A 27,794-nucleotide genomic window follows, 5' to 3' on the forward strand; every position below is an offset into this window, starting at 1 on the left:
TAAAGATGTTAACAGCTTTTATTTCACTGGTGCAAGGCCTGTGTGTCATCCACCACTCACCAACAGCAAAACAAAACATCATCTCCTAAAAAACAGTTTCAGAAAATTCAAAACAAAGGAACAGTGGCTATAATAAACTTCATACAATACTGTAAATCACTTTGCATCACCCAAACATGAACAGATCAGTTTCTATCATACATGGCTTATTTTTCCCCAAAAAATATACCAGCACTACTCCAATACATGCCTCACACCTGGAAATGCATAACACCACTCCATGACATTGACAGCTGTTCGTGCTTAGAACTAGTCATCAATTCACCCTACCAATGTCATAAAATACAAAATGATATGAAAACCTACATTTACAAAGTACTGTCCCAATCCTGCAATCTATTCCATTTGGGTAGGTACCTGTATCCACTCCAACTCCCCTAAAGGCAATGTGGTATTTAGTGCTCCATTGCTAAAGGTTTGATTGCAAACTCAGGGCACAAGAGGGAAAGGTTTAGATCTTTCCACAAGCAGTAAAACACTGCCTCATTCTTCTAGATGCAGTTTCAGTAGTATTTGCACAACCTCCTAAACCGAGACTTACCTATTTTCAATTACCTCACATTTAGGAAGAAAGAAGGAAAGGCTCTGAGTAGCCAGCAGAGAAATGGCTCGTACTGAAATGACTTGGGGCTGTAAGCTGTGCTTTAGTGCACAATGGTGATCCAAATGCCTCAGAGTTCACCATGTCTTGCTTCAGTATTTACAGTATCTGCTGCCTTCCTCTGCACTGCATGAGTTTCTTCACCAGCACGGTATCAGAGATCTTATTTCCACTGGATGAGCATTATGACATGACTCCAAAAACAGGATTATGACGACAAATACTAGGGCCATACTCTTCATAGTCCTTCTTGGTGTGACATACTTGGAAAAACTCTGGCTATAAAAATATAAAACAAATCCCCCCAAAAGCATAAGGAAATAAGTGGAAACAAACAACAAATAAATAACACCTTGGCATTTCTGTAGTTTTCAGCTTTATGACACTGTATTACATTTTAACATATAATAAAATGAGAAATATTAGGATATGAATACAACTAATCAAGAGAAGTTTGTCTGGTCATAAGACATTTAAAAGCAGTCATAAGACTGCTTTTAAACACAGCAGTAAGAAATCCCACTTGGCAGAGGGCAATTGTTCCCATTTTCCTGTATTTGCTTCTCTCTTGTATTTAAGACCATTGATTTGGATTCTATATTCCTGAAGTCCTAACTAATCTCTAGTGCTGATTTAAAGAATAAAGACACTATATTGGAACTTTCATATCAAAACTACTTCAGAATTACGTCAACTCATGATATCCTTACTCGAGCAAAGCTCCCATTTGCCCTGTACAAATTTTACTGAGATAAAACTTGGGGAAGGATTCCAGAATGTGACACAGTTTAGGCTGTGGCAATGAAAGGGTTTAAAACTTAGTACTCAGATCAAATACACCCAGAATTCAACATGCAATAAAAATTAAGAGCAACTTTGATGAAGACTTACTGTTGAAGCCAGCATGGAGCCTCCAAACCAAACTGCGTAACGCTGCATGTGATGTGTTATCACTTGAACTTCCACTGGTTTGGGCTGAGGAAAACAGTTCATATTTAGTTGGTTTTCAAACTTAACAAGGTCAGAACCTGACACCTTCAACCCTCCATCCACATCACTACCACACTTATTACTCAGGTATGCTTCCCCTAGGAGATCAAGGCATAAAACTCTTCATGATAACTATGATGAAGGAAACAAAGTTAAATCCCTCTTGCCTACTGCTCACACATCTCCTAGAAGGAAAACCAGAACTACTCACAGTAATTTTAAAACTCCTATAAAGAGATGTAATACACTGCAAGGCTACCAGTGCTTTTAACAACACGTAAACATATCCTACTGACTTTACAGCGTATTTTCACTAGTGAGGTGAAAACTTTGAACTTGATTTCTGTCACTAGTCATGTAATTAATGGACTTGAAACGCTCACTTACTTTTATCCGACCACCACTGAGCTCCTCACTGAGCCGCAAACGCGCATCCACCACTCTCTTCAAATCCCTTTGCAGTCGTCGTCCAAAGTCCCTGAACATCGTGGATCCTCCTGAGAGGACCACATTCTGTGCAGAAAATAAAGACACATTCTGCAAAACCATCTTCAAGCAAGTTTCCCAAGAGCCAACACTGCAGAGGTGACCATTTGAATCTCAGCATCATTAGGAAGCTGACAAGGTAGGTAGGACACCTTAAGCACCCCCCAATTCACAGGAAGTTCATGGCTCCCCTACTTTTCTCCTTTAAACTTATGTAAAATGGGTTATTACAAAGGAGGATTCCATCAAAACCATGAGTTAGTATCCTGCATACACAAAGCAGAAGAAATAAGACACTACATCAAGAAGTTTCTTCGGGGATGTTCACAGCAAGCAGTTTTAGCCCTGACACTAAACAAGGCTCAAGTGTCCTCATATTATACAGCTACAAAAGCTACAAAATTATCTAGAACTCTATTTTCTTTTTTCAGTTTCCAGAGTTCCTCAGAAAGGCACCACACCTTCACAGAGAACTGCAACACAGAGGCAAGTATGATGCCTCTTTCCTTGCTTGTGTGGTACTACTCAGTTTTCAGAGCAGAACCAAAAGCCTCTCAGCCTGGACTTGTACTTGGATTCTCAACAGACATTTTGGAACTTCCCATCCCTAATATTGATAAAGTTGCAGCATCCCAGACAATGTGGAAGTCATTTTAAAGGTGGGGCATCCAAAACAAGACCCCTAGAAAATAACATCGGTGGCAGCAAAAATGCAATTCATGATCAGAAGAAAGGACACAATGTGACAAAACTGCACATGTGCCTTTGCACCATGCTAAAACCACTCACATGCCTTTGACACTTGGATCAGGAGTTCATTGTACACAGGTCCAAGGATTATCCCTCAGTAACATTTTTTGACTTTGCAGACCAAGACTGTGAACATAATGAAAGAACCCCTGACCCACTGTTTTCAGACTGCACATGGATCAGAAGAGTCAAAGACATGCATAATAAGTGTTCCCACTTGCAGGGTGCAGAAGTGCTTGGATTTTAAGCAACAGATAACCAGGGAAATCTTGTTTGTACCTTGTAAAGTGAGAAGAAAGCTGTTTGTTTATTCATGAGAAAAAAATCCCTGCACATCATAAAAACCATTACAGGAGGAAAAACTCATTTCTTCACAGCTTCATATTATCTACAGTATAAAAGAATGCATAACAAGGCAGGTGTGCTTTAAAGAAAAAAGCACAAGTCCCCATAACATTACTGAAACATTTCCAAAAGGAAAAGAGGAGGACAGAGAAGAGGAAAGCAGCCAGAAATCACAGCTGATCATGGAGTTAAAGCAGGAGGGAGGATTCTCCCTACTCTCCCCATACACAAGAACATCTCTTCCCCTGCACCAAAGTGGTCATGCTCGCCAGCAAGTGGAGTGTATGACCACTTTGTAAAGAGAAAATTGCTAATGGGCAAAAAAAGACAACAACCAACCTGAGTGATGAAATAGCAATTAAAAAGATGCCATCAGAAAATATTACCTGGAGATAATGAAGTTGGCGAAGAATGTGAAAGCAATAATTCTATTCAAAGCAAATTAAACTTCATGCATACACCATAAAGTGGACAATGCTATCACTAAAAATAGATTCCAGAATAAACCCAAGAATAATTTTTCAAATACATCCAAGACCAATTCATGTAAGTACAGAGTTAGCAGCATCATTGGGAGGTTCTTTCCATATAGTTACCATTACAGGGTTAGGGGCTAAGAAGTTATATCTTCTTCAAATTATGACTATTCAAGTACTTCTATACACCAGAGCAAATTCAACAATAACACTGCTCAAGGAGAATAGAAGCACCAAGGTACAAATGTTGAAAAGATGAGTCATCTCATTATCCCATATCTGGATCAGCCAGGCTAAGTAAAATTCTGGATAGAAGTAACTAGGTGACACCAACTGCATTTAGAAGATAGTTAATTGTACAGTTACAGTTCCCCTGCTCCCTGCACTTCTTGTCAGTGGTAGACCAAATCCATGCTAACTCTTTAGTAGAAGACTTGTCATACAGCCTGCAACAAGTTCTCAACTCAGCAAGTCAGGTCAGAAGCCAGGTACTCCCCACTTAGAGTGAAAGCAGAATCCACATCCTTTCCAAAACCCTCAAATACCCCAGGCACCACTTACAAAGGACACAATAAAGTTGAGAAAAGATGGTCAGATTAAAAAACAAACAAACAAACAAAAAGCAACCCCAGAAAACAACCAAGGGGGCACCACTCACCTTCCTCCACCATAACCTCTCAAATATCTTCTCTAGAATAAATCTGTAATTCTAATAACTACTTAACAAAATCAAACAAACAAACAAACAAACAAAACCAACCATAAAAATAAAGCATGCCAAATACATCTGTGGAGAAAGCTTCCTGGTGATGTTTGGGTTTTCAGCCTGTCAGGGAATCCTATAGCCTCCCAGAAAAAAGACATCAAAGAAGTTAGGCTTTAAGTATCTGTTTCCAGCTGATTCCTTTAAAGAAGGCTTCTTCTGATCTTACTCTGCTCAAACACACTTCAGCTGGTTTAACAGCTCCAAACAGCCCATGTGTTTCTCAGCTAATGCCAATTATCATACCTGCTGATAGAAAGAACCTCCAGCTGGTTTTCACTTTTATAGCTAACAGGCTGAACATTTAAGTTGTTTCAAAAGAACATGTTCCCTTAGCAGAGAGGGAGGAGGCCCTTCCACACACCTGAAAAAGTTAACCACAACAAGCAAATAAATGGAAGTAGGCTATTTCTGGAAGGAGACCAGGGGAGTGGATACCAGTTACAGACTCGTTAAGGGTGGAAAAGAGCACTAAGATCACCTCAGAGGGCTGGCAAGAAATTTCTCCCTTCTCATCTGTACCTTTTGTTTCTCTTATGAACTGTGTAGTACTGAATTTTCTCCTTGTGCCATTTCTAGTATTATCCCTGTACAGTGCAACACTGCAGAGATACGAAATTACCCAACAAAGCAACCCAGCTCCTGCAAGAGAAATTTCTGACTAAATCAAGCTTACTTAAAAATTCCAAAGAGTGAAACTAGTTCCTGAAGAACTCAGCACCACCAAGCACAAGGTACTGAATTGGTTGTTGCACCTTGACACTGCACCATGGTGTGAGCACACTCTCGGCTGGACACATCAGACTTTGCAGCACCAAACTGAAAAGCAGCCCCTTGGAGCTTTTCTGGCAAGTAAGAACAACACACCCAATTTTCCCTTCTTTCCAGCTGACAGCCTAAATTAAAGTTAACATGACGTGACCAGACCACCGGAGACGTGCAACGAGATCAATATATGACTGTTAATAAAAATTATTATGGGTAAAACCAGGAAGGTTCATAAGCTGAAGCCAAGCACTTCATTAGCAAGTGAATCAATTAAGCTACATGTCTCATGTTAATTTGGTTAAAACAGGACACTATTTGCCAACAGAGTATGGAAAGTATAAGGATGAATATTGTTCATACTGAACAATAAATATAGCACAAAGAAGTAAATTTATTGTGAGAAACACTGTTTTTAAAATAAATTTACTTCTAATAACAAAGAAACCATTTCTTTTTCCTTAAAATCATGGATTTAACGTTAATTTCACATTTCAAGTAATAGCAAGAGATTTCAGCATGACTTATGGTGATGCCATTCCACAGAAATACGCCTCAGACACAAAAGGAACCAGAAAATCCTGCAGATACACTGAGCAATTATTAAGCCAGCTGGGAGGAGTAATCTTACAAACTTATTTACAGCTGTGACAGGAACAAGCAGGGCTTCTCCTCAGTACTCCTGTGCTACAGTAACAGAGTTAATCTCTTGGGGCTTTCATTCAAATACTGCAGGAATACAGCAGTATTCAGCAGGAATGCTGCTCCTTTCCCATGTCCTGTCATGGTTCCAGCAGATGCCATGGCCTGGCAGTCTCTCCACCCTTCCCTCAACCCCAAAGCCTCCCCACTCAGCCCTGGGTCACTGACAGGGAATTTCTGTGGTGCTGGGGAATAGAGCAGCAAAGCCAGTCCAACAGTGCCATCTACCCACCACGCTGTGCAGCTGGAGCTGCTCTCACACCAAGTATTTCTGTTTAACGGCAATTGAAGTCAGAAGTGATGTCGGGAGGGGGGGGGGATTTACCATCCCTACACCCAGGACCTCCCCAGTGTTTGAGGATGGGCTCTCATGAGCTCAGCAGTTAAACTTGCCGAGTGAACACTGATGCAACAAGTGCAGCCCCAAGTCTTAATTGTAGCCATGAGCTTGACTTTATTATTTCACTAAGTTTTCATTTTGAGACTAATCTGAGTACACAACAGCTACACACCCAGCTAAGAGGTCACCTCCTCTAAGGAAAAGAGCCAATTTGTCAAAAATCTTCCCTCTAAGCACCTGTGTTTCCACGGAAAACCTGGATAATTCATCCCTAATAAAACACTACACTTGCCAATATCCTACAGCCTCCCACCTCACGCAGAATTTTCAATTTGAGAAGCTGGCTTAGAAGTTGGAGGTCAAGGATGTTGTCATTTGATTCGGCATGATCTGAATCATGAATGCTTAAGCATGCTTGGCTAGGACCTTTCAGAGGTATTTCTGACAGAATTTACCTGGCTTCAGATGTCACTTATCTTATATTCTTTCATTCAGATATTTGTGCTAAAAACACAGCAGAGAAAAGTTGAAAGAAATCAATTGCTGGGACAGTCAGTGACCCTACCCTTCTATCCTTTGTACTGGGAGAAGGCAAGGACCTCAGAACTGTTAATACTGTTCTCATCATAACTCTGGAAATACCTGGGGAGGGACTCTGGATAAGGAAAAAGAAAGATGAAGTAGAGTGTGGAATAAAAGTGACAGTTTCTGAACCTGTGACTAAGAAAAAATACTGTTTATTAGGATAGCAAGCAGTTTTAAAAACTTCTCAAAGCCCTTTGCCCACCACTAAAGTTATTACAACTACATTCAGGAAGAGACTGGTTTTTGACATTAAATGCCAAAACCTCATGTCCTAACTGACAAATGTTAGGACAAGTTTCAGAGCACTTGCAGGTTGAAAGGAGACTTTTAAATACCAACTAGTGCTGAAAACATTCCACACCAGCATCTGCTGTGGCTGTACCACAGGAGCAGATGTTCATCACTGATCCAAGCTGGGTGTGCAATAGTTATACAGAGTTCACTGGTGTGCTCACAGGAACCTGAAAGCTGGGGAAGGGTCTCATGTTTGTGCATACCACAGCCCTCATCATGCCACTGCACTTTCCCTGTAATTTCTCTCCATTTCTGTGATATCAGTTCCACTATGCATTCATATAATGATGAGGTAAGTACAAGGAAAGGTTGTAGAACAGCATTTTAAGAAAAAAGAAAGCTAGGAAATACTCAAAAAAACAGAACTAGATGAACTATACACCATTCTTCCCAGAGAACACCAAGGGTGATGGAATGTCTCACTGAGCCCCACAAATGCAGGAATTTTAGCTGCATGCAGGTTGAGTCAATTTTCAGTGGAAATGAACAACAGGAATGATCAACGTAGCCAGGATGCCAAATTGTTTCATCCACGTGGTAAGATCCAAAAATTATCTCGTCTGTCATTTCCCATTTCATTTGAACACTCATTTTAAATTTCATTATGTTTTCTGAAGCTTTGGGTTTCAAAAAAACAAAACAAAACAAAAAAAACAACCAACAAAACCAACAACAAACCAAACCCACCAAAATCCACCTCATTTTTTCACATGTCAATGTAAGTCCCCTGGTTTCAAACCCATACCTATCTTTTTCTGTTCTAGCAGAAAGCAATTGATCCCAAGCAGTGCAGATCTCTCAACTCTGTGTTAAAGAACACAAATCAGTTTTTCGAAGCAATCACATTAAGATGATGTAATCATGGGAATTAGAGAGTGCATTGCTGGCAATCATTATACAATTTAAAAAACCTTCATGTGTGAAAGGATGTTTGTGCTCAGTACTGAATGGCTGCAGGTTGTGGGATCTTGTGGAGGCACAGAGAAGCTGACTTCAGTTGTGGGATGGATTTCTAGGGGTGCATCTCCCCCACTCCAGGTCCCAATGGGATCTGAGAAATGCTCATTAGGCCTCAGCCCTGACAAACTGCACTTGGAGTAAGCCCTTAATAGAAACACTGTCTGTTCCCAGAACTAACAGGTGTTAAGAGAGAACTTGTCTTTTAACAAACAGCCTTTGAAACGTTCTTGCCCAAATAACAACTCAAGTGAAATAATATTTCTGTTATTGAACTTTGAAAGAAACTTACCAACTCAAATTGTGGCCAGGATGGACAAGTACTATGATTAAAGCCCACTCTCTACTGGTCCTGTAAACAGCAGTCCAAAGTAAAATCTTTTTGAGCTCTCAATTCCCAGAAAATAAGGGGCCCTTGTGTATGCCTCAAACACCAATAACTAAAGGGCTCTGGAACCAACCAAGGACTGTTGGTAACAACAGACAAGAATTGCTGGCAATAAGCAGGACTATTGGTACAAAAACAGAGGAAGAACAGGATTTGGCTGGAGAAGAGGGGCCAGGCACATGCAGGGCATTTGTCCATGAGAACAAACCACAACACCGTACAAGGACCAAGTAGAGGAAGTTGGCACGAACTATAGGGTGGGATTACTACCACCAAAAGCCCCCAAAACCCTCCAACCCATTTCCAGAAAGGCCTGAAAGAACAGACTGCACATGGTAACTCATTTATATGGAAGGCAAGAAACCCTTATTTGGGGCAGAGAAACCTCTCCATAAAAAGGCAGCCCCACCCCAAGCCCAGGGGATGCCCCCAGGACCCTGGACATGTCATTGGCCAGACTGATGCAGTTGGATCAACACTGAAACCAGGACTGGGCCTCCTTTTTTTCTCTCTTTCTTTAGTTCATCTCTCCCTCTTTAATTTCTCTCTTCGCTTTCACCCTACCCCTTTACCCCAAACCTACTGCTGTGTGCTTAGACAGTAGGTCAGAGACTAACAGACCAATTTCCATGCCAAGTGTGTAATTTAATAAAGCTTTCAGACCCTCTGACTTCTGTCATTCATTTTGACCAATGAGCATTTACAACTCTTAGATGCTTTTTTCCCTTTAGGCTGGGTTGTCACAGATCCAGCTAAAGAAGCCTTATCAAGGTTCTGCTGGTCCAAACATCAACATGAGGTAAGATAACTGGCCCTGTGAGAGAGATGTCGATCAGATTAGGAAAGAGAAATACCATAGGACATCAAAAGATGGGTTGTGGAACAATGATACCACATAAAATCTGCAGTAAGGGTAATCTTAGGTATTTTCTGCAGGAACACAGAGGAAGAATCCAAATACATTCGATAGAAACTCAGCTCCAAAGCACAGGGCCTTAGCTGGCCACCACTCAGCACTGTGGGCAAGTGAAACTGATAAACCTCAGAGAGAAAGTATGAGTGGAATATTTCTGCATCCATACACTGTTTTAAACAATGAGAACAAGAGATGCTTGTCCCTTTGAAGTGACCTTGCTTAAAGAAGATAGCGACTATTACCATTAATAACTATTGATATCTCTCAGTACATTCAGCAGGTAATTGTGAAACATTACTTTAATTAAGCAAGTATAATGAAAAACAGAAAAAGGAAAAACAAAGTCTCAATCAGTGGTAAGCCAAGGGAAAGTTATTTGTCTACTGATTATGATGAGGCAGAAATAACAACCTCAAATTTTAAACACCACTTTCTAAATCAGTAGCAAACCCTACCCCACCAAGCAAAGAATCTGTTGCTCTGAGGAAGCTTTGATCTTTCAGATAAGAGGCAGAGACCCTAAGCTCTACACACTAAGGGGTTCCTAAACCCTTCTGCTACCTAAGCTTGAAGTCACTGAAGACATCTACTGCAGAACTGACATATGAGCCTGTTAAGTGGTTCAACTTCCCCTTTTATCCTACCCCACAGATCTGCTCTGGAGTGCTACATCTCATTCTAGACTGCAGAGGGTGTTTACCAGCCAAGGAGAAAAGACTGTGAAATTCTAGTAGTTACAAATTATCCTGAGAGGAACCTTATTTGGAATTTAATGCTCATTCTGCCAGGTGAGGAACACTACCACCTTTCACACGAGCAGACAAATCTCTGTGGGCTATAGCTTTATGTTGTTATTTCGAAAATTGTACTGCTCCTGCACAAGCAGAAAAAAGGGAACCATGGGATGTGCTGCCAATACAGACAGAGCTTGCCATGGACTATGCATGACAGTACCTTACTTTTCACTCCTTAAAGAATCAGGAACTGAGTACTCTCTGGACTCTACCCTGGGTTTGAGCAGATTTAAGCTTAAATTGTTCTCTCCTGAAATATTTTTAGTTTTGATGTACTTTATAAGAGATGCAGTACTGACTAAACTGCAGACAATGGGCAGGTACAAGACAAGACTATGAAAAAAAATATTGGAAACCACTACTTAATAAACTAAGGAAAGGATGATAGTGAGAGGGGAAAGGCCACAGGATAACCCTTAAAATGGGAAAAACCAGAAGTCCTTCATGCACAAGAATTCACATTACAAATGTCAGATACAAATAACACCCCTCTGCCACAGCTCCTCGGGGACAATACTCACCTATGTATCAAGCCTCTGCAGAAACTTTTCTTTTTAAACTAAAAAGCGGCAAATATCTACTGGCATTCAGAAGTGGCACTTCGTTCAACTTCTATGCAAAGTTCACATTTCTCATTGTGGAGGAAGTGGTAGCCATGATATTTAGGCTTTAAATAAATTACATGAATCTTACAAGAGAAAGGCCATACCTTATATAATGGACGCCGGACATCAATGGGACAGTTCTGAATAACTTCATCAACTACATCCGAAATGGATTCCATGAAATCAGGGTTAGCAAACTAAAATCAAACACAACAGGCATTAGATTCTTCATCCAACGAACAGAGAAATATAAAGGCAAAAAAAAGACTGTGGAGAGACTTTAAAATAGGGGACAAGTAGGAGTTTCAAGTGTTGCTCACCACTTATTGTACATTAAAACAATCTCTACAGGGGAAATGAGAGTTTCTTTTTCTGCTGAGAAACTCTTCCTGAGATTCTGGGATTCTCCTCCTTGGTCAGAAATTCACTATTTACAATTTATGCACTATGCACTTTCATTGCCTGCAAGATGAGTTTGAGTTGTCCTGCAATATTAAAAACACTGCTACCATGCGCTGTGGTCCTGCCTTTCCTTTCAACTGAGATTAAAAACACCACTGTGCAAATCAGAATGTTTCCCTGCAAAAAGATTTTAATGCTACTAATTCAGTTAAATTCCCACCAAAAAATCAGATTTTTTTTTTCCCAAGCCCAGGAAGTATCTGATGTTCAAAAAAGCTTAAGTAGTCTAAGGTTTTGAGTGAAAGCCCCCATCAATGAAAATATCAACACAGTGCTAATGTAAATTTCTGCATTTCTAAAACTGGAGAGTCAAGAGGTGCTAATGCTAGAAAACAGCCTAGTGGAAATTTTCCACTTAAAACTTAACATAAGCTTTAAAGAAAAGAACTGGTAATAGCCCATGATTTTTTTCCTTTCAGAGGCAAAACTGTGAAAAATGGAATTCATTACCAATACATAGTAATAAATTATTCTAGATGTATTATGAGCTTTTGTAAGGAAGTACGTGGGATTTACATTCAAAACAAGATGAGGCATCTACATGGGTAACAAATAACAACAGCCAAACACAACTAGTATACACTGAGCTGAGAGAAAATTAGAAAAGGAAGCTGGCTTGGAGCTCAGGAGCTCAAAGAATGATGGGGGCACTCCCCAAGAATTCAAGTTAACTTTCACAGTAAAAATTAATCATGCAAGAAGCAAAAACATGAAGCCACACAAATCAAAAGAGAAGCTGCTGCACACCGAGTTTTCATCTGAATGAACTACAGCCTGAAAACTCCTGAGCTCTCCATAAAGATATTGATAAAACAGCAGGGAAAAAGGAATAAGAGGAAATGAGAGGTAGGGTATAACATCATCCCAGAACAGGGACAAGAGAACTGAATGTAAAATTGCAGTCTGCCAGCCAATACGATATGGTTGGAGAATGGCAAATAAAATATATAATTTAAAAAGTAGAGAAATAATCTGGATAGCCACAAACCCCAAGACCTAACTTCAGGAGTATTAAAGACTTCAGAACAAATTCTGTAAACTAAAAATAAGAAAAGATTACAAGACAGCTTTACCAAAGACAGCTTTTACCTAGATAAATTGCTAACCTCTCAAGTGAGGAGTTAATGAAACACAACAGGAAATTCTCTTTGGATGCAGTACACGTCACCTATTTATGTTTTTCTTGTCTGGGAAGTCAGTTCAGGTTGGGGTGGTTCTTACAATACAGAGTCAAGAAACTACCAAGAAATGAGAAAAATGGAAATTGGTCCTTTATCCCGCTCCCAACAGTCTTTTTAGAGACTGTGGAAAGAGGAGCTCTTAAAATTATGTCTGACATGGGATTCAATGCTTCTCTGTTAAATCACATTGGTAAACAGCAGGGAAGAAAATCTATTTAGCCCAGAGATTTAATACTGGCAGAAGATCAGATGGCTACAAACTGACCACAGAAGATTAAAGCTGGAATTCAGATAAAAGGTGGCAGAGAGCAGCTTTTTAATATTCTTCCAAGGAGGATAAAATTAAGGTTCACCAGTGTTAATGTGGATTTTAATAAAAGTTTCTAACAGAATTACAGAGTATGGGTGCCTGCATAAGTTCAACCAAATGTGCAGGAATGGAGAGGACTTGTACTAAAACCTGACTCCTTCCTCTCAACAATACCCTGAAACTCACTCAAACTAAACTACCAAAAATCAGACAGATGAGGAACAGTAATCCTTCCCAGAATTGTACATACTACTTATGATCACACCAAGAGAGATGTCAATAGACTTCCTTCAAGGATAAATTTATCATCCATGCCTTATAAATTGACTCAGTATCAAAAGTCTGCATCCAATATTTAGAATACCATCAATGCCATGCTTAGTAGTGATGACTTAAGTTTCAGCTTCCATGCTTTTCAGACTCTGTGCTGCCTAGGGGTGTAGTTCTGAGCCTCATAAAAAGTGTTGGTAAGCTCTCCTCACAGAGTAGGTAGACAAAATAAATCCTTTTCCTGCTGAAGACCAAGGACAACTTTCAGGCCCAAAAGGACAAACAATGGTGGACTGGAGGGAGGAACAAGAAGGCTGAGACCTCACAACCTGAAGCTGTAATTGGACAATTAAACCCCAATATGCAAATGAACCAAAACTTATAAAAGTGTAAGACTTTGTGACTGGTCAGACATTTTGTGACCATTCTTAACCCACCTTGGGTGTAGCCCTGGTCAGGCTCTTGTCCTGCCCAAGGTGAATCCCACAGGCCTTTCAATAAACACCTACGTTATTTTCTAGCTCTGTCCAGTCTCTGTTCCAGGTCAGCCTTTCCAAGGCACCAGTAGTGCCCAAAGGGATTGGCAACATACAAACACTAAGTATAAAGGCAGACTCCTTTAAACTGAGAACGAAAGAAAGAAGAAAACACCATACAAGAACCCTGAATTCAAACAATTTCTTCTCAAGTTCACATTGCCTTTCAAGGAACAGAACAAGATGTTTTAAACGTTAGACTGGACATCAGAAAAACATTTTTTTGTGCTGTGCTGAAGTTACCTGTGAGTGCACGTGGCTTGTGATCAGGAGACTCGCTGACCCCTCACTTCCACGGGATGGCGCCCAGGCACCGGGAATGGCACAACTTAACACAGCTATTCCCTGCTCTTACCTCGGGATGGAAGAAGATTTCGGGCCCCAGGAACCTCTCGTAGCCAACATCTATAACAAACTTGGTTTTGTTGATGGCGTTGATGCCCGTGTACTGTTTGATCCACTTGCGAGAGTCTCCGTCGTACTTGGCAAACTCCTTCACTATGTCGGGGCAAATGTAACAGTATTTCTCCTGTTGAGAAACACCAGGGGTTAAAAAGAGCTGAAATAATTTGTACATCACTGAATTAAAGAGAAGAAAAACGTGAGCATTTTTACAGACGGAGCTGTTCAAGGGGCTTCCTGACCCACATCACTACTGAAGCCTCAACCCCACAAGGCACGAGGCCCATTTGCTTCCAAAGGGCTGCACACGCTGACTCAGCTTCATTTTCCCCTCTCAAAATGAAAATGACACCAACAGTAGGTCTGTGACAATAAACAATTTCAAGGGCAAGCTTCCGCTGCAAGAGCAGGCCCACACAATCACCCTATTTTTTTTTTAAAAAAATTCTATTACAAAGCAAATTTTAAACAACTCCGAAGTTTAAATGCTGATTTAATCTGCGGAACATACTCACTCCAAACAGTCTAGCACGAGTATTTTCTTCCTCTTTTTCCTTCCCCCACTCCTGATTGGATAAACCACCAGAAGCTGGTGTAATTATAATACACTGCCTACATTTGCATTTTTAAGAGAGCCACTGGCAACTCGCTAGAGCCAAAAAAATAGCTCATGGAGATTTATTATGTATTTATTAAGAGATAAAGGAGGGTGTACCTTTATGGCTTTTGCTGTCTCCAGAGATTGTTCAGGAGGAATTCCTACCTCCCTTTCCCTTAGAAGCTGTTGAATAAAGTAAGTAATATCTCTACCTGCAATAGGAATATGTTTGATGCAACTTCCAATTACATAGCCTTCTGCCTATGTAGGAGGAGAGGAAAAGACATATTTAAGGGGAAAACTTACTGTGTATCAATAATTAACATTCATTTTTATAACACTCTGATTTTCTACTAAAAGTAAAATCCTGAAACCGTAAAATCACTCTAAAAATGTGCACCCGACTACAAAGTGGGTATCATTTTTATTTAAAGACCTTGATTACCACATATAAACAGATATTGACTAACAGATACAAAAGTGATAAATAGTCCTGTACACATTAGTCAGATCCAATGGTTCCTTTAAGGCATCATCAGAAAAGCAAACGCAGTATAAATAAACTACCTGCGTTCAGTTTGAGAGTGAAAAATTAGTAGAAAAAAGTATAAAATTAAATTTCTCATATAAGAAAAATCAAATAGGAATAGCAAATTCAAACAGAAGTAGGATCTTACCATAAGAAAAACAAAAATAACAAAATCTACTTGCTGAATGTTTTTAGGATGCATTTACTGAAAGCACTAATATTGCTGAGCCACATTATTTCTTCCCTTGCTTTTTTATACACTTTTCAGAGTTTCACGCAGTAAATGCTGTTTCTTCTCAGCATTGCCCATATGACAAAATACTGAGAAGATCAAGCTAACACCAAACTGCGAGATGAAATTAAAGGGAATCAAATTTTCATTTCTAATATACCTGATCATTCAAGGACACAGTATGGTTCAAAAATACACAAAATTACATCAATGGATGTCAGTATACACAGCTAACTGTATTTTTAACATCCTCACATAACTAAGCTGATCAGATTGATCATGTATAAGAACAGGTACTTATATAAATTTGTAGTTGTTTCCACATAAGCAGAGTGGAAACAATAAAATCTAATAAATCACATAAAAAGCACACATTACCAGATACATGAAACAGTCAAAATGCAGAGTGTCAAATAAGTTAGGACATTTCTTGTCAGATACTGTTGGCATGCAAGAGACATAAACCTTTGATAACCACTGATATTTAAGAGAACTGAGGCATCACAGTAATGGAAGGTTACACAGAAATAGCCTTTTAAAAGCTGGATTGATGGTTCCTCACTGTGACCTTCCTGTAGTCTGCAAGCTAAATTAATACATGATGAAATACACACTTTCGCAAGGAAAGAAGTCCCAAACAACCCTAAAAATTTAAAAACAAGGATTCATTTGACGCTTCTTATTTGAATTTACGGTAAACAAGCTCTGTCCAAAGCACTGCTGGTTTCAATGTGCATCCTGCTACTTACCACGGGGATTACATGGGTCACTCCGTCACCGCTATCGATGACAATTCCAGTCAGAGTCCGCTCCCCAACCTGCCGTGACGTCCAGGAGGCAGCTAAGGCCAACACTGCCTACAGCACACAGAGTTTATATTTAGAAGCAGGCAGAGTGTTCTAATTCACACTCTCAAAAAGTACTGTTTCAAACATTTTAGACACGTGCCTACGAAAGACCAAAACACTGCAGTTATTTTGTACTTTAACACATTCTCTTTGTTCACCTGCACAGCAATGTAAAGTCCTGGGATGTTAAATGATTCAAACATGATTTCGGCAAGATATTCTCTGTTTTCTGGTGTGTTCAGTGGAGGCTCTGTCTGCAAAAACAAAGAGTTTTGAAAAAACACCTGGATAGGATCCTGCCTCGATTAGCTTGGTAAGGTAATCAAACTTTAAAAATCCTCAGTGCACTCAAAATAAAAAATTACAAACAGAATTTAAAGTGTTTGAAGTTTTTCAAAAGCAATAGCTGACCTGCAGTAGCCTGCATCACAAAATTAATAGAATATAGTTGTAATGCAGCTTTAAAGATTAGTTTTCTCCTCCAAACCCTGTCATTGCTAGAGAAATAAGATATACAGAGAAAAATGCTGAAGCAGTTACTTGTGCTTGGAATTGTATTTGGTTTTCCTCTTACAAAACTAATTCCTCACCAGCCCCCATTAACTCACCATTAAAAAATAGTGATCCTCAGGCTCAGCTCGAAGGTACTTAAAAATGACCTGCTCCATGAACCTCTCCATGAGGTCCCAGTCTTCAACAATTCCATGTCGGATAGGCCACTGCAACAGCAACACTTGTCAGCACCGATCACGCAAGGACAAATAAATCCAGCAACAGGAACAGCCTGACACCTCATCTCACAGGGATCTTATCAAACCCTCCATCCTGACTCTAATTCAGAGGCACAATTCAAAGTTACCTCCTGCTCCCAGGTACTTCCAAGCCCAATTCTACCTTGCAGGACTAGCATCCAGAATGCAGACTGTTCCTGTTAGTCTGTTGCAGAACTGTGTTTTAATCTCGTTCTGTAAAAGTTTTATCACTTACAAAGTTGAGAATCATACTTGGCTTCAATACGCCTTTCCATATTATAAAAAGAAATAAAAACCATATAGGCTATATATTTTAAAACGAAAATTTCTGGCAGAGATGATGTTTACATTTTGTTCAATGTTAAGAACACAGCTGACATTTAAGTAACACAGAAGGATGTATAAAATATGATATTTTTCCACATAGTTCATAAGCCAGTAACACTTTGTAAGTACAAGAAGTCCTTTACTAGGGGATGGAAAATATGATTCACAGAAAAGCTGCATTGAAGACAGCCCTTCACAAAACAATTGTGACATTCCCTGAAGCAAAAGTATCCAACACATTTCCCGGTTCATATGCCATGTTAAAAGGGTACACTTTTAGCAAGAATTTAAATATTCAGTGTATATGACTATTTTAATAGCTCTGAATTTTGAAAACGGAACAGCTGCACTGTATCAATGAATATTTACACAAACACCAAGCACACAAGACAGCACTAGTAAAACAGATATCTAAAAAAGGGTAAAGCTATGAACCAAATCATGCAGTTTTTAAAAAGCAAACGTGTTTTGAATGGCTATCCAGAAATCCTAGAACATTTTATCATAAGAATGTGAGACTTGGGAAAGGCTGTCTAAGTCTCCTGAAAGCTCACCTTTGTAGCATAGGTAGGTTTATCTATGGCTTCATCTCCTATGAAAAAGTCCAGATCATCAACACCTTTCATCACCCTCCTCTGAGCCTGGTCCCCGACTTTGGCCGACTCTCGGATTGCAATACCTTAAAATAAACCCAAAAAACAAATCAAAACAAAATTAAAAACAGCTAAATACCAAGTGATGAATATTTATTTACTCAGGGATTCTTTTCCAGAAATAAAAATTGGGATATAAAAAGTAGAAATCATGTAAGTGATCTACAGACAAGCCAATAGAGCTGAGTTCGTTCTTACTGCATCCTGCAGAATTCCGGTCATCCATCCCTTATTATTGTACATAATAATTCACAGAAAATATTGAAAATGCATTTTGTTACAGACTGCAGCAGTCAGTAAACCTGCACAAGTGCAGCATTCCAGTAAGCAACATGATTTTCTGAGTTTTAACTCTAGAATACAGAAGAAGAGCACAGGAGAAGAAGAAAATAAACTGTGTATTCAAAAATAAGTATTGAAGTCATTACCCTGGTTGATGAGAAAGAGGGAGGGGAGAAATCAATTTGCACTGCTACAGAGAAATCTTTGGAGACATTTATGCTTCCCATTAGCAGCCTGCAACTATCACTAAAATTATTAGATGATGGCTGCTGTAGGCAAGAAGATGAGACAGCAAAAACCAAATCTGGGGCAAGCTAAAAATAAAAATGGAATGAGGTACTGCTAAAACGTAACCTTATTTGTATCGTTTTCTTTTAATAGGTCATAATTGGGATCTAAATAACAAACATATAGCAGAAAATGCAGAGTAGGCAGGCATCATCCACAAACACACCAAATACTACTAGCACCAAAAAATGACTCACAGGCAAACAATTCTTTTGGAAAAACATCTACCCCCTAACAGGTTTGTAGTTGTATAAAACAGAATTTATAGCAAATTCAGAGGAAATCCCTGCTATCCCACTTCTTTAACATAAGACATTTAAATCTTTACCAGTGGATTAGGTTTCAAATTTCACAATACTTAAAATAGTGAGACTGTAAGCAGTCCTGCAGCTACACCTGGTGAAGAACATGTGCCCCCTTCACTTCTTTGGCCACCAACTACCTTGATAATTCCCTTATCTTTATACTTTCTACCATGAACAGCTACAAGGTAGTTTAGATGCATTAATAAGTAATTAATCGGCAAAGTTTACAAAAAGTAAAAAGCAGGGTTTAACATAAATGCAGGTAACAGATGCCATTAGAGATGTAAATACATAGTCAGTGCTACTATTTATAAATACATATATTTCAGAGAAACTATTAAGATGTCAATTAAAATAAAGAACATCAGAAAAGTATAACATTTTAAACAACACACACACAAAAAAAAATTAAAGAGTAAATCTGTTCAACAAAAGCATGTTAAATGTGCAAGAACGTTTTAATTGGTAAATACACACCCAAAAGGAACATCTTCTAATAGGAACAACTTTTTTGAATATTAAACTGTCTACAGTCCCAGACAATGTAAATAAGGCAGACACCACCTGCACTTCAGTAGTTAATTTGATTGGGAGCCTTCCCCAGATTATCCAGGCTGTAACCATGGTGTCAGGTAGACGGGAGGTAAATTGCATTCTGTCTACTCAAGAGTCCTGGCAGAAAAATAATGGAGATAAAAAGGAAATTGGACTGGAGTTCTCTTCATCTTTGTCATAGCAACCAAGAGCTGGTTTAATGAGCAACAGTCCTAGCTAACTGCAAACAAGGAGCTCTGTTTAGCTACACTCCAGCCAAAGATGCTAACAGGATGAATATCACTTCCCAGATGGACACAGGACTACGACGGCTGAGCTGGGAGTTGGAAGCACGTCATTTAATCCTGAAAGTGCTCAGTGACAGCAGTGTGTATTACAATTTAGAGGGACAAAAAAAAAAAAAAAATCAACTCACATGATGGGATAATGAACTGAGGTTCTGTATTTCCTGCATAGCCAAGCTTCGTATACCTAGGGGGAAAAAAAAAAAAAAAAAAAAAGATCCCCAGGTCATTACAAGCACTTAGATGCAAAAAGATGAAGAAAAAAACACTTTCAATTCACTCCACTTCTTAAAGGTGAAACATGCATCACGTGCCATAGCCACATTTTCTGGGTTATGCTTTCAAGAATCATCCTGCTGAAAAGAAAACTCAAAGTGGTAAATATTTTAGGTGTTAATTTATTTTTCAGACAACTTCAGCTTACAAATTTTGCTAGCGTTATTCAGAACTATCAAGTCTGAAAACTCAGCTTTTACTTTTTCCATCTTGTTGACCAGCTATGACGAAGGACAGGCAGGTCACATTGCACCCTTTGGTAAAAATTAGGGCTGTGCAGGTTTTACCCTTCAGTTACCATGACCAAAGACAGCCTTAGACTTTACATATTTGTTTAATAGTCTCAAACACAAGGGGAAAAAAGAAATAATACAGGGTCACAAGTATAAACCACAGCTGAGAACTCTTGTTACAATCCTGATACAATTCCCTTTCAGGCCTGGAAAAAAAACACTCATTTTGTCACAGGTATAGTATCTGTGTGTGATAAAAGACAAATACTACACCAAAGCAACCCTGCACTGATGAAATGCTTTAGAAAGGGGCAGCAGATGGTACAAAGCATTGACAATTTCTTTCAATATACATTTAGTATCTATTTTAATAAGTAAATGATCAAGAGGAAAAAAGAAGGGGGAAGAAACAAATGCAAAGAAATTTTCACATAAAATGTAAAAATTTCTAGAGCTGTTCATGGCTGCAAGCTACTCCAGGTCTTTAGCAACTAGAAATGATTAACATCCCAGACTATGAAAAACAGTTCTGTTTCCTAGGGGAGGAAAAAAAAGAAAAAGCCCCAAAATAACAACAAAACCCAGATCAGAAACAGTGTTAAAAGAAAAACCAACCGAACTGAATTGATTGAATGCTTGCAGAGACTAACGTCATTCTTCAATACTGACACAGCAGCATGATTTGAGGGAATCAAATTGCTCACATCATTTTTATGCAAAAAACCTAAAGCTATGACATTCTTAAATGAGACCAATCCCAGACTGGGTCCTAAAGTGAATATGAAGTCTTTGTCTACATCCTACTCTCAATATTTGCAAACAATACTATGCCATGGCCAAAGCAGAGGGTTTGCATCTTCATCAGCAGCTTGAAAAGTAGGTTCCTCTTTACAGATTATTTGTTATAAGGATGTTTATTAAGAATCACAGTTTTCTTTGATAAAGGTATTAATCTAAATTGAATTATCAATGACCTGGGAACTTAAATATTTATATTTCAACTTCTCTTCAAAGCTATAGCTTCAATAGACTTCAAACAATAGTTAAAAAGCCATTCCCTACAAGGCTAAAAAGACTGTTTTGGAGGCAAGGGCTTGTTGGGTTTTAAATCATCATTATAGACATATGCTTTCAGTCTAATCCAAATTGTTTATGCACATTTGCTGTGGCTCTCAGCAAAACATAATCGGGATGTTAAATCAGACTGACTGTAAAGAAGGACAGTACTATTAAAAATTCTTTTAATGATTATTATTGCATAGATTCTTCTCATTTTAGAATGAGGCCCACCTAGGGAATATTGTTAAAACATAACAAGCAACAACAGGAGTTTCACTGGGATTTAAGAACAGTACAGGCAACTTCCACTCATTTCTCTCTCTGAAATGAATCACGATGAAATGAACATAATGAAAACCAAGGAAAACATTTGTTTGTCTAAAAGACATCGTTTCAAGACTTTGAAATGACAATTAGGCAGAAATATCATGAAAAAAAGCCCTTCAAGCTTTAGTGACAAAAACCAAAGACAGTACCTACATACACGTAAATATATATATAGCCTTCTTATGCAATTTTTATGTATCTGTGTGCACGAATAAATGAAAAGGTTCTTGCAGTCTAACCAGAACTCATTTCTTAAACTAAAGTCTGGCCAAGAGGTGAGTTCAGTTTGCCATCTTTTCCCCCTCAACACACATGCTAAACTCACACCCACTCACAGTATTAAAAAAAGAAAACACTCTCTAAAAGTCAATTTGGGCTACCAGTCTGGAAGAGCTTCACCTTCCCTCTCCAGAATGGATCAGATCCCACCACTAAAGTAAAGTTACCAAACCCCTACAGCTCAGTATTTTACAGATTCATTTTAACCTGGGTTAATTCACCGAGTGAAAAAAATAAAAAATAACTTTATTTCTCAGTATGATTTTAAAAAAATCTCTTCAGAGAATTCGTCTCACAGAAGGTAACATGTGGAAAGATTTCTTTTGCATGCCATTAATCCATGAAAGACTAATACTAAAACTAAGGTAATAACTCAATTCTCAGTTCAGTGGTGAAACAAAGAAGCAGAAAAAAAAAAATCCGTTTAAAAAAATCTATTTAGAATCAAACAAGAGACAGACTGGAACAAGCAGCCACATTTCAGGTGTTTCTGACAAAACCAAATGGAAGGGAAACTCAAATTTCTCCCAAGACCACTCAAGAAGAGAAGGAAAATGGATTATGCAGTTACGCTGCTCTTTGCTATCCAGGAGCCTCAGGACATGGCAGACTTGGTCCCAGATCTCTGTTCTGCCCAGCAGGACCCAAACTCATTCCACCTTTTAAGGGTACAGTAAAGTGTTTGAGTGACCCATTTCCAGGACCTCCTAGAGAAAACACTCCCTTTCCTACATGATATTTAAATATCCACTGACCGGAAAGGCTCCGGACTTAAACAGTTACAGAGGTTACCTGGTCTCCAGTCCCTTCTCCAATGAATATTTAAGCATCTAAAACACAGTTTCCTTGCTCCTGGGTTACAGCCTAGCAGACTAATGGTAATGCAACATCTTGTGATCTGTAAAATTACAGAGACAGCTGTAGCGGAATGTGTAGATAATCACTATTCCAACTTAATTTCATTAAAAGCAGCAATTTGTTGCCAGTGAGATGGGAACCTACTGGAAGCCGGCCAAAATATAGGATACTGCACTAAAAATTAGCAGAAAACTGATCCAATAGACTATTTCATGCAAGGAGATTTGGAGGACTACTCATTTTTTTTAAATCTCTGGAAATTATGTATTGTTGAAACAAGCAATTTCTAAAAATAGTGTGGTCACTTCACACTGTTTTGACCAGGTGATGAGTTCGTACACAAGCCAGTTTCACAAACTTTGGCACGAGGATTGGTCATCCTAACCCTGTTCTCATCTGAGGTCCCATCAAGATGGAAAAACTTACATCAAGAATTGACTCCAAAGATATACAAATGGACTGCACTTGGAAGCAGATGCTGCACCCTTAACCACTTTAGAGAGAAGAGATATGTTTTGGAAAATTCTTCCCAAAGCATGAGAACAAATCACAAACTCAAGCAGTTGCTTCATCCATCTGAAAACACAAGACATCCAATTTTTCTCTGTACAAGTATGCAAAAGAGCAAAGCCCAAATGCGACTATTTTAGCATTTGATCACTCTCTACTGCTTTTTTGGTCCGCATCTTTAAAACAATGTGTTACATGCGCACAAAAAAAAAAAAAAAAAAACCAAAAAAAAACCCTCTGAAAAGATACATATGACGTGATTAAAAATAGCAGAATGCTTTGAGAAAGTCCTGTAAACAAACAAATAGCCTCTGTAAATAGAACACTTTCTCTGACAGCTAAGAGGCTGAATAACCAGGCTACTGCTGCCAGAACACCTGTGATGCCAGGCTGCCATGGCAGACTCTATTATCATTATTACAAGCATGTCTGAGGAACTCGCAACACGAGCTCTTCGCAAAGATTTGGGAAAGCACTTTTGAAATCGAGGGATGGGAATGAGGAAGACATGAAGGAGAAAATATCAAATAGAAAAGCAATCTGTTTTGTCTGCACAATTTACCTAAGAGCACCAGCAGCTACTCTAAGAATAAAGAGTACAGTAGAGCCGTTGGATTTCTCGAGGAAGTCTGGCACTTTGCAGGACCGAAGCCTGTGATTATAAACAACAGTTAATTAACTCAAGCGCCTTAGACCCAGAACAGCAATTACAATAATGCCTGTTCACATGTCTCACATGTGAAGAGCGGAGATAATACTTGGCTAAAGCAACTCACTAGGCATCAGAACTACAGTAAGAGAGGGGAAACATAGCATGTCCTGAGGCTCCAGCTATTTTTAATAGCAACAGCATCAAAAAACACCTTAAGCTTCAAGTTTTAAGACCCGGTCCAGCTCACTTCTCCCAGAAATCAAGTACTCACCCCTAAACTTATCTGGAAGACTTTGCCAAAGTACTTTTCCTTTACTAGAAATGAATGGCTTCAATAAAATACACCCAAACCAGATGCACTCTTCAGTGTCTGCAAATACACTGAAGAGAGGTATTTTAAGATACCTTTGTTTTGCCCACCCACATACAATTCTGATGTCCCACAGCTAAATGCCAATTAATAAAACTAGTTATGAAGTCTAAAGCTATTTAAAACAGCAACACAAAAAGGCCTGGTAGTCCTAAGAAACTAAAAATAGCATGCCCTTCTCCACAAAGAGAGTGACGGCAATGTGTAAACTGATCACGAGGAGAACCTCACGCAGAGCAAATCAAGATGTAGTGCAACAAAATTACATTACGTCAAGTCATTTGCAAATACTAATGGAAAAGATTATAGCAAATTATTAACTATTTCTGCAAGATTTGTGAATAAAGAGTGAATAGTTTACGGCCAAGGAAATACATCTATATCCAACAGACTAAAGGAATGTTATCCTGTCCTGCTATAAAAATGTTTCTCATTGAAGGTCTGTAACTATTTTTTATACACCTGTTCTTTTTTGTGAAAAATTCCAGCATTTTACAGGACTGAGGCATGTGGCTGCAAATGACAGTAAGTTAAGCCAGCCCCCTTATGCACAAAACAACAACAAAACCATTCTTTTAACAAACTTCTTAAAACCCCTTACATGAAAAAAAGATGGATTAGTGGCTGGACAGAACACCTCATTCAGTACCAGAGATTTAAGTAGAAAAGTGCATTTTATATACACAATGTCCCACGGTGCGTGTCTGCATATACCTTTTGCTTTCTGATATGCTCTTTCAAATTTTTCATCTGAAAGCCCTTTCATGAATAATTTGAATGAATTGTTTGAAGCCTGTAACCCAAAGCAGATTCATTCTAACAATAAAAAGGTTTTCAGCCCACACAGAGGAAAATTCCAGAGATTGCGTATCAGTGAGTCAAGCTACTTCTTCTGGCTGCTTTTGTTCAGACTCATTTAATCCTGAATTCTGCAAGATAACTTATTTCACATTCAGTAGTCTCTCTGCTGAAAAGTCTTCCATTTTTGAGTGCCCTACAGCAAAGTCAAGCACAAGTCCCACCAGCAGAGATATCATGTAGTCTCCTGTGAATCAACACCACTTGGAGGCACTGAAAAACAAATGTGCATCATTTGGGGACTATCCAGACTCTTCCTAAAACAAGACAATATATATGTCCCGTCCCCACCCTGCCAAAACCCATCAGCTTTACCCATGCAAGCACTAAACAGATCTTAGAAATTCTACTTCAATTATTATTTCTTTGAAAGGACACAATAAGCAATGTCCTATCCTTATTTACTGTTGGCCAGCAATATCTACTGCTAGTGTAACACTGGAATTACTCTACAAACTGAAAGCCAAGGGGGTCACCTGCAAAAGGGAGCTTTGGCATTTAATCTGTTTTCTGGGTTTTATAGTTTCTACTGTACCCTCTCTAAAGAATCCACCTAGACCTCCCATTTCTCTCAAAACTATCAAGTAGTAATCCTGTAGTATCAACAGGTCTGTGGAGAACAGATACTTACAATATCTGCAGCAAATACATAGAAGAAACCTGGGAAACTACCAAGAAGTATCTAAAGAGCAAGCAGAATTACATATAAGGCAGAACCTGGTCTCTATTCCACTTCCAAAGTCTGCAACTGTGAACTCCAATACTCCCAACTGAGGGAACAGAGTTGGCTTCTGGAAAGCTAAGGTATAAGCAAAAACAGGCAAAGATTCCTAAAACTTTCATGACAGTTTAATATGGACATATTTCAAAATGTGAAACTCTTTCAGGAGAAAGCAATATGGCACCACAACACTGGAAACGCTTCCTGCGGTTACCTAGGGATTGGGGTTTCTCGATGTGGTTGGATTAGTTTGGGGTTTGGTTTTTCAAAGATTGTTCAGTTCAGGAAATTTTAAAGATAACTTTCCAGGTATTAAAGAAATAAAAATAGATTTGCAAATTCCCCGCAGAGGAAAGGCTAAATTAATGCAATCAGTGACACCGAGTCTGGCAAGTAAAGCTACTGCATGAATAGTTACTCATGGACCGGTGCTTCACTTCCTCTCCTCAGAGCTGTCTGTAATTGCTGGGCCAAAGGAAAGGTATTAATTAGCAAAAGCCCACTACAGATTCAGTATTACCTTCATCACAGCTCCCTCTGACACCTCCCCACTAAGGCACAGCAGGACTCGATTCTGAATGGGTCTTCTCTAGCACAGAGAGGTAGGACAGACCCGCTCCTGAAACGCCTCCCTGGCGCAGCCTCTGCAGTTCAGAGTCACTCCTGCCCTCCAAGACTTGAGTTACAAAACTTGCGGCTTGGTTAAGAACGGAATAAACCTCACACTGATCCGAGAAAGGTGAAGGGATGACCCAATGACCAAGCGCATCACTGGAGCAAGGCAGCGCGCTCCCATCGCAGCTGAAGATGCTAAAATTGGGGACGGCTGGTTTCCAGCGGGGAGAGGAGGCAGGAGCCCGCACCGGGAGCGGCCCGGGGGCAGGGGAGCTGTGCCCGCTGGGCTCGGTGTCCGTGCACGGCACCCGCAGGACTGCCCCCGGCTCGGGCACCTCCGTGAACCTGCCCAGGTATCGCCCCTGCACCGCTCCCAGCGCGGGCTCCTGGCCCCTCCTGAAACCAGCCGTCCCCAGTTTTAGCACTTGCATCACGCAGTACTTCAGAGCCAGAGGACACAAACGAAAACGGGTCCCGAGAGGCGGAAAGGGCACACAGAGACGCGCACGGCGGGGACACGGCAGGGCTGCCTCGCTCCGCGCTCCAGCGGGACGGAAGGGCGGGAGGGGGAGAGGGAGGACGGGAGCGATGGGCACCAGCCCGCTGAAGGCCGGAGGGGAGCGAAACCCTCGGCAAGCCGAGAGGGCACCGGGACACACGGCAGAAGCGCGGCCCCGTGCGAGGAGCGCTCGCCGGCAGCGGGAGGCGGCGGAGGGGCGCGGCGCGGAGACACCCCCCCGTCCCCAGCACGGGGACCGGCAGCCGGTCCCCCCTGCCCGCACTCACCCGGTGCCGCCGTCGATCACGCAGGGCGGCAGGCAGCTCGCCATGCTGCGGGGCCGGCAGTGCGGGCCCTACGCCACCATCCGGGCGGCCGCCGGCTCCCCCGGCGCGGGCTCCATGCGGGCGGGCCCGCAGCGGCCGCCGCCAGCGCCGCCCCCCGCGCCTGCGCCGCCGCCCGCGCCCGGGCCGCCATGTCGGGTCAGGGCCGGCCCGCGGGTGAGGGTGAGCGGGCCGCTGCTGCGGGGCTGTGTCCGCGGCTGACGGCCGCGCTCGGGGCTGGGTGGTGAACTCGGCACTGCCCAGTCAATATGGTTGGGAAAGAGCTCGGACGTCCTCGAGTCCAGCCTACCGCCCAGCACGACCAGACCACGTCCAGGTCTTTCCTGAAACACCTCCAGGGATGGCGACTCCACCACCTGCCTGGGTTGCCCGTTCCAAACTGAACTCCCGTTCCCCAAAATGGACATGTCTGTGTTACGAACCCTGTGCTCAGCACAAATCCCAACCAGCCACTAGACACTGCGAAGAAAATAACTCCAGCTAAAGTCAACGCGTTCCATTCGTTATTCCACACCACTGGCATCATGCACAGGTCCCACACTCATTCTCCTGCTTGTGAGAA

The 27,794-nt window shown here is 40.5% G+C and overlaps 1 protein-coding gene across 3 annotated transcripts; it reads right to left on the minus strand.

Moving 5' to 3' along the window:
* ACTR3B (actin related protein 3B) lies at positions 1-27,297 on the minus strand. Of its 3 annotated transcripts, none has more exons than XM_066200989.1 (12): positions 27,176-27,297; positions 19,763-19,818; positions 17,819-17,943; positions 16,794-16,904; positions 16,344-16,439; positions 16,087-16,194; positions 14,694-14,837; positions 13,932-14,105; positions 10,922-11,014; positions 2,039-2,164; positions 1,553-1,636; positions 1-936 (listed from the first exon to the last, which is right to left on the minus strand). In XM_066200989.1, the coding sequence occupies exons 1-12, from the start codon at positions 27,217-27,219 to the stop codon at positions 802-804; spliced, it is 1,296 nt and encodes a 431-aa protein (XP_066057086.1). In that variant the 5' UTR covers positions 27,220-27,297; the 3' UTR covers positions 1-801. The 3 variants fall into 3 exon arrangements, with proteins under 3 accessions (XP_066057086.1, XP_066057067.1, XP_066057076.1); XM_066200970.1 differs by having other exon boundaries at positions 1-940; XM_066200979.1 differs by lacking the exon at positions 19,763-19,818 and having other exon boundaries at positions 1-940; positions 27,176-27,234.
* Between the last annotated feature and the right edge of the window lie 497 nt (positions 27,298-27,794).

The sequence above is a fragment of the Chamaea fasciata genome, unplaced genomic scaffold (assembly GCF_029207755.1).
Source record: "Chamaea fasciata isolate MVZ Bird 193981 ecotype frontalis unplaced genomic scaffold, bChaFas1.0.hap1 SCAF_1, whole genome shotgun sequence".
Lineage (NCBI taxonomy): Eukaryota > Metazoa > Chordata > Aves > Passeriformes > Sylviidae > Chamaea > Chamaea fasciata.

Bases quoted from the DNA above. Each gene is read 5' to 3' on its own strand.
- ACTR3B (XM_066200989.1), bottom strand. From the start codon at position 27,219: ATGGCGAGCTGCCTGCCGCCCTGCGTGATCGACGGCGGCACCGG. The intron at 16,195-16,343 runs GTGAACAAAGAG...TGTGTGCTGTAG, and splicing joins GACTTTACATTGCTGTGCAG to GCAGTGTTGGCCTTAGCTGC. The intron at 14,106-14,693 runs GTACACCCTCCT...GTTTCTCAACAG, and splicing joins AGACAGCAAAAGCCATAAAG to GAGAAATACTGTTACATTTG.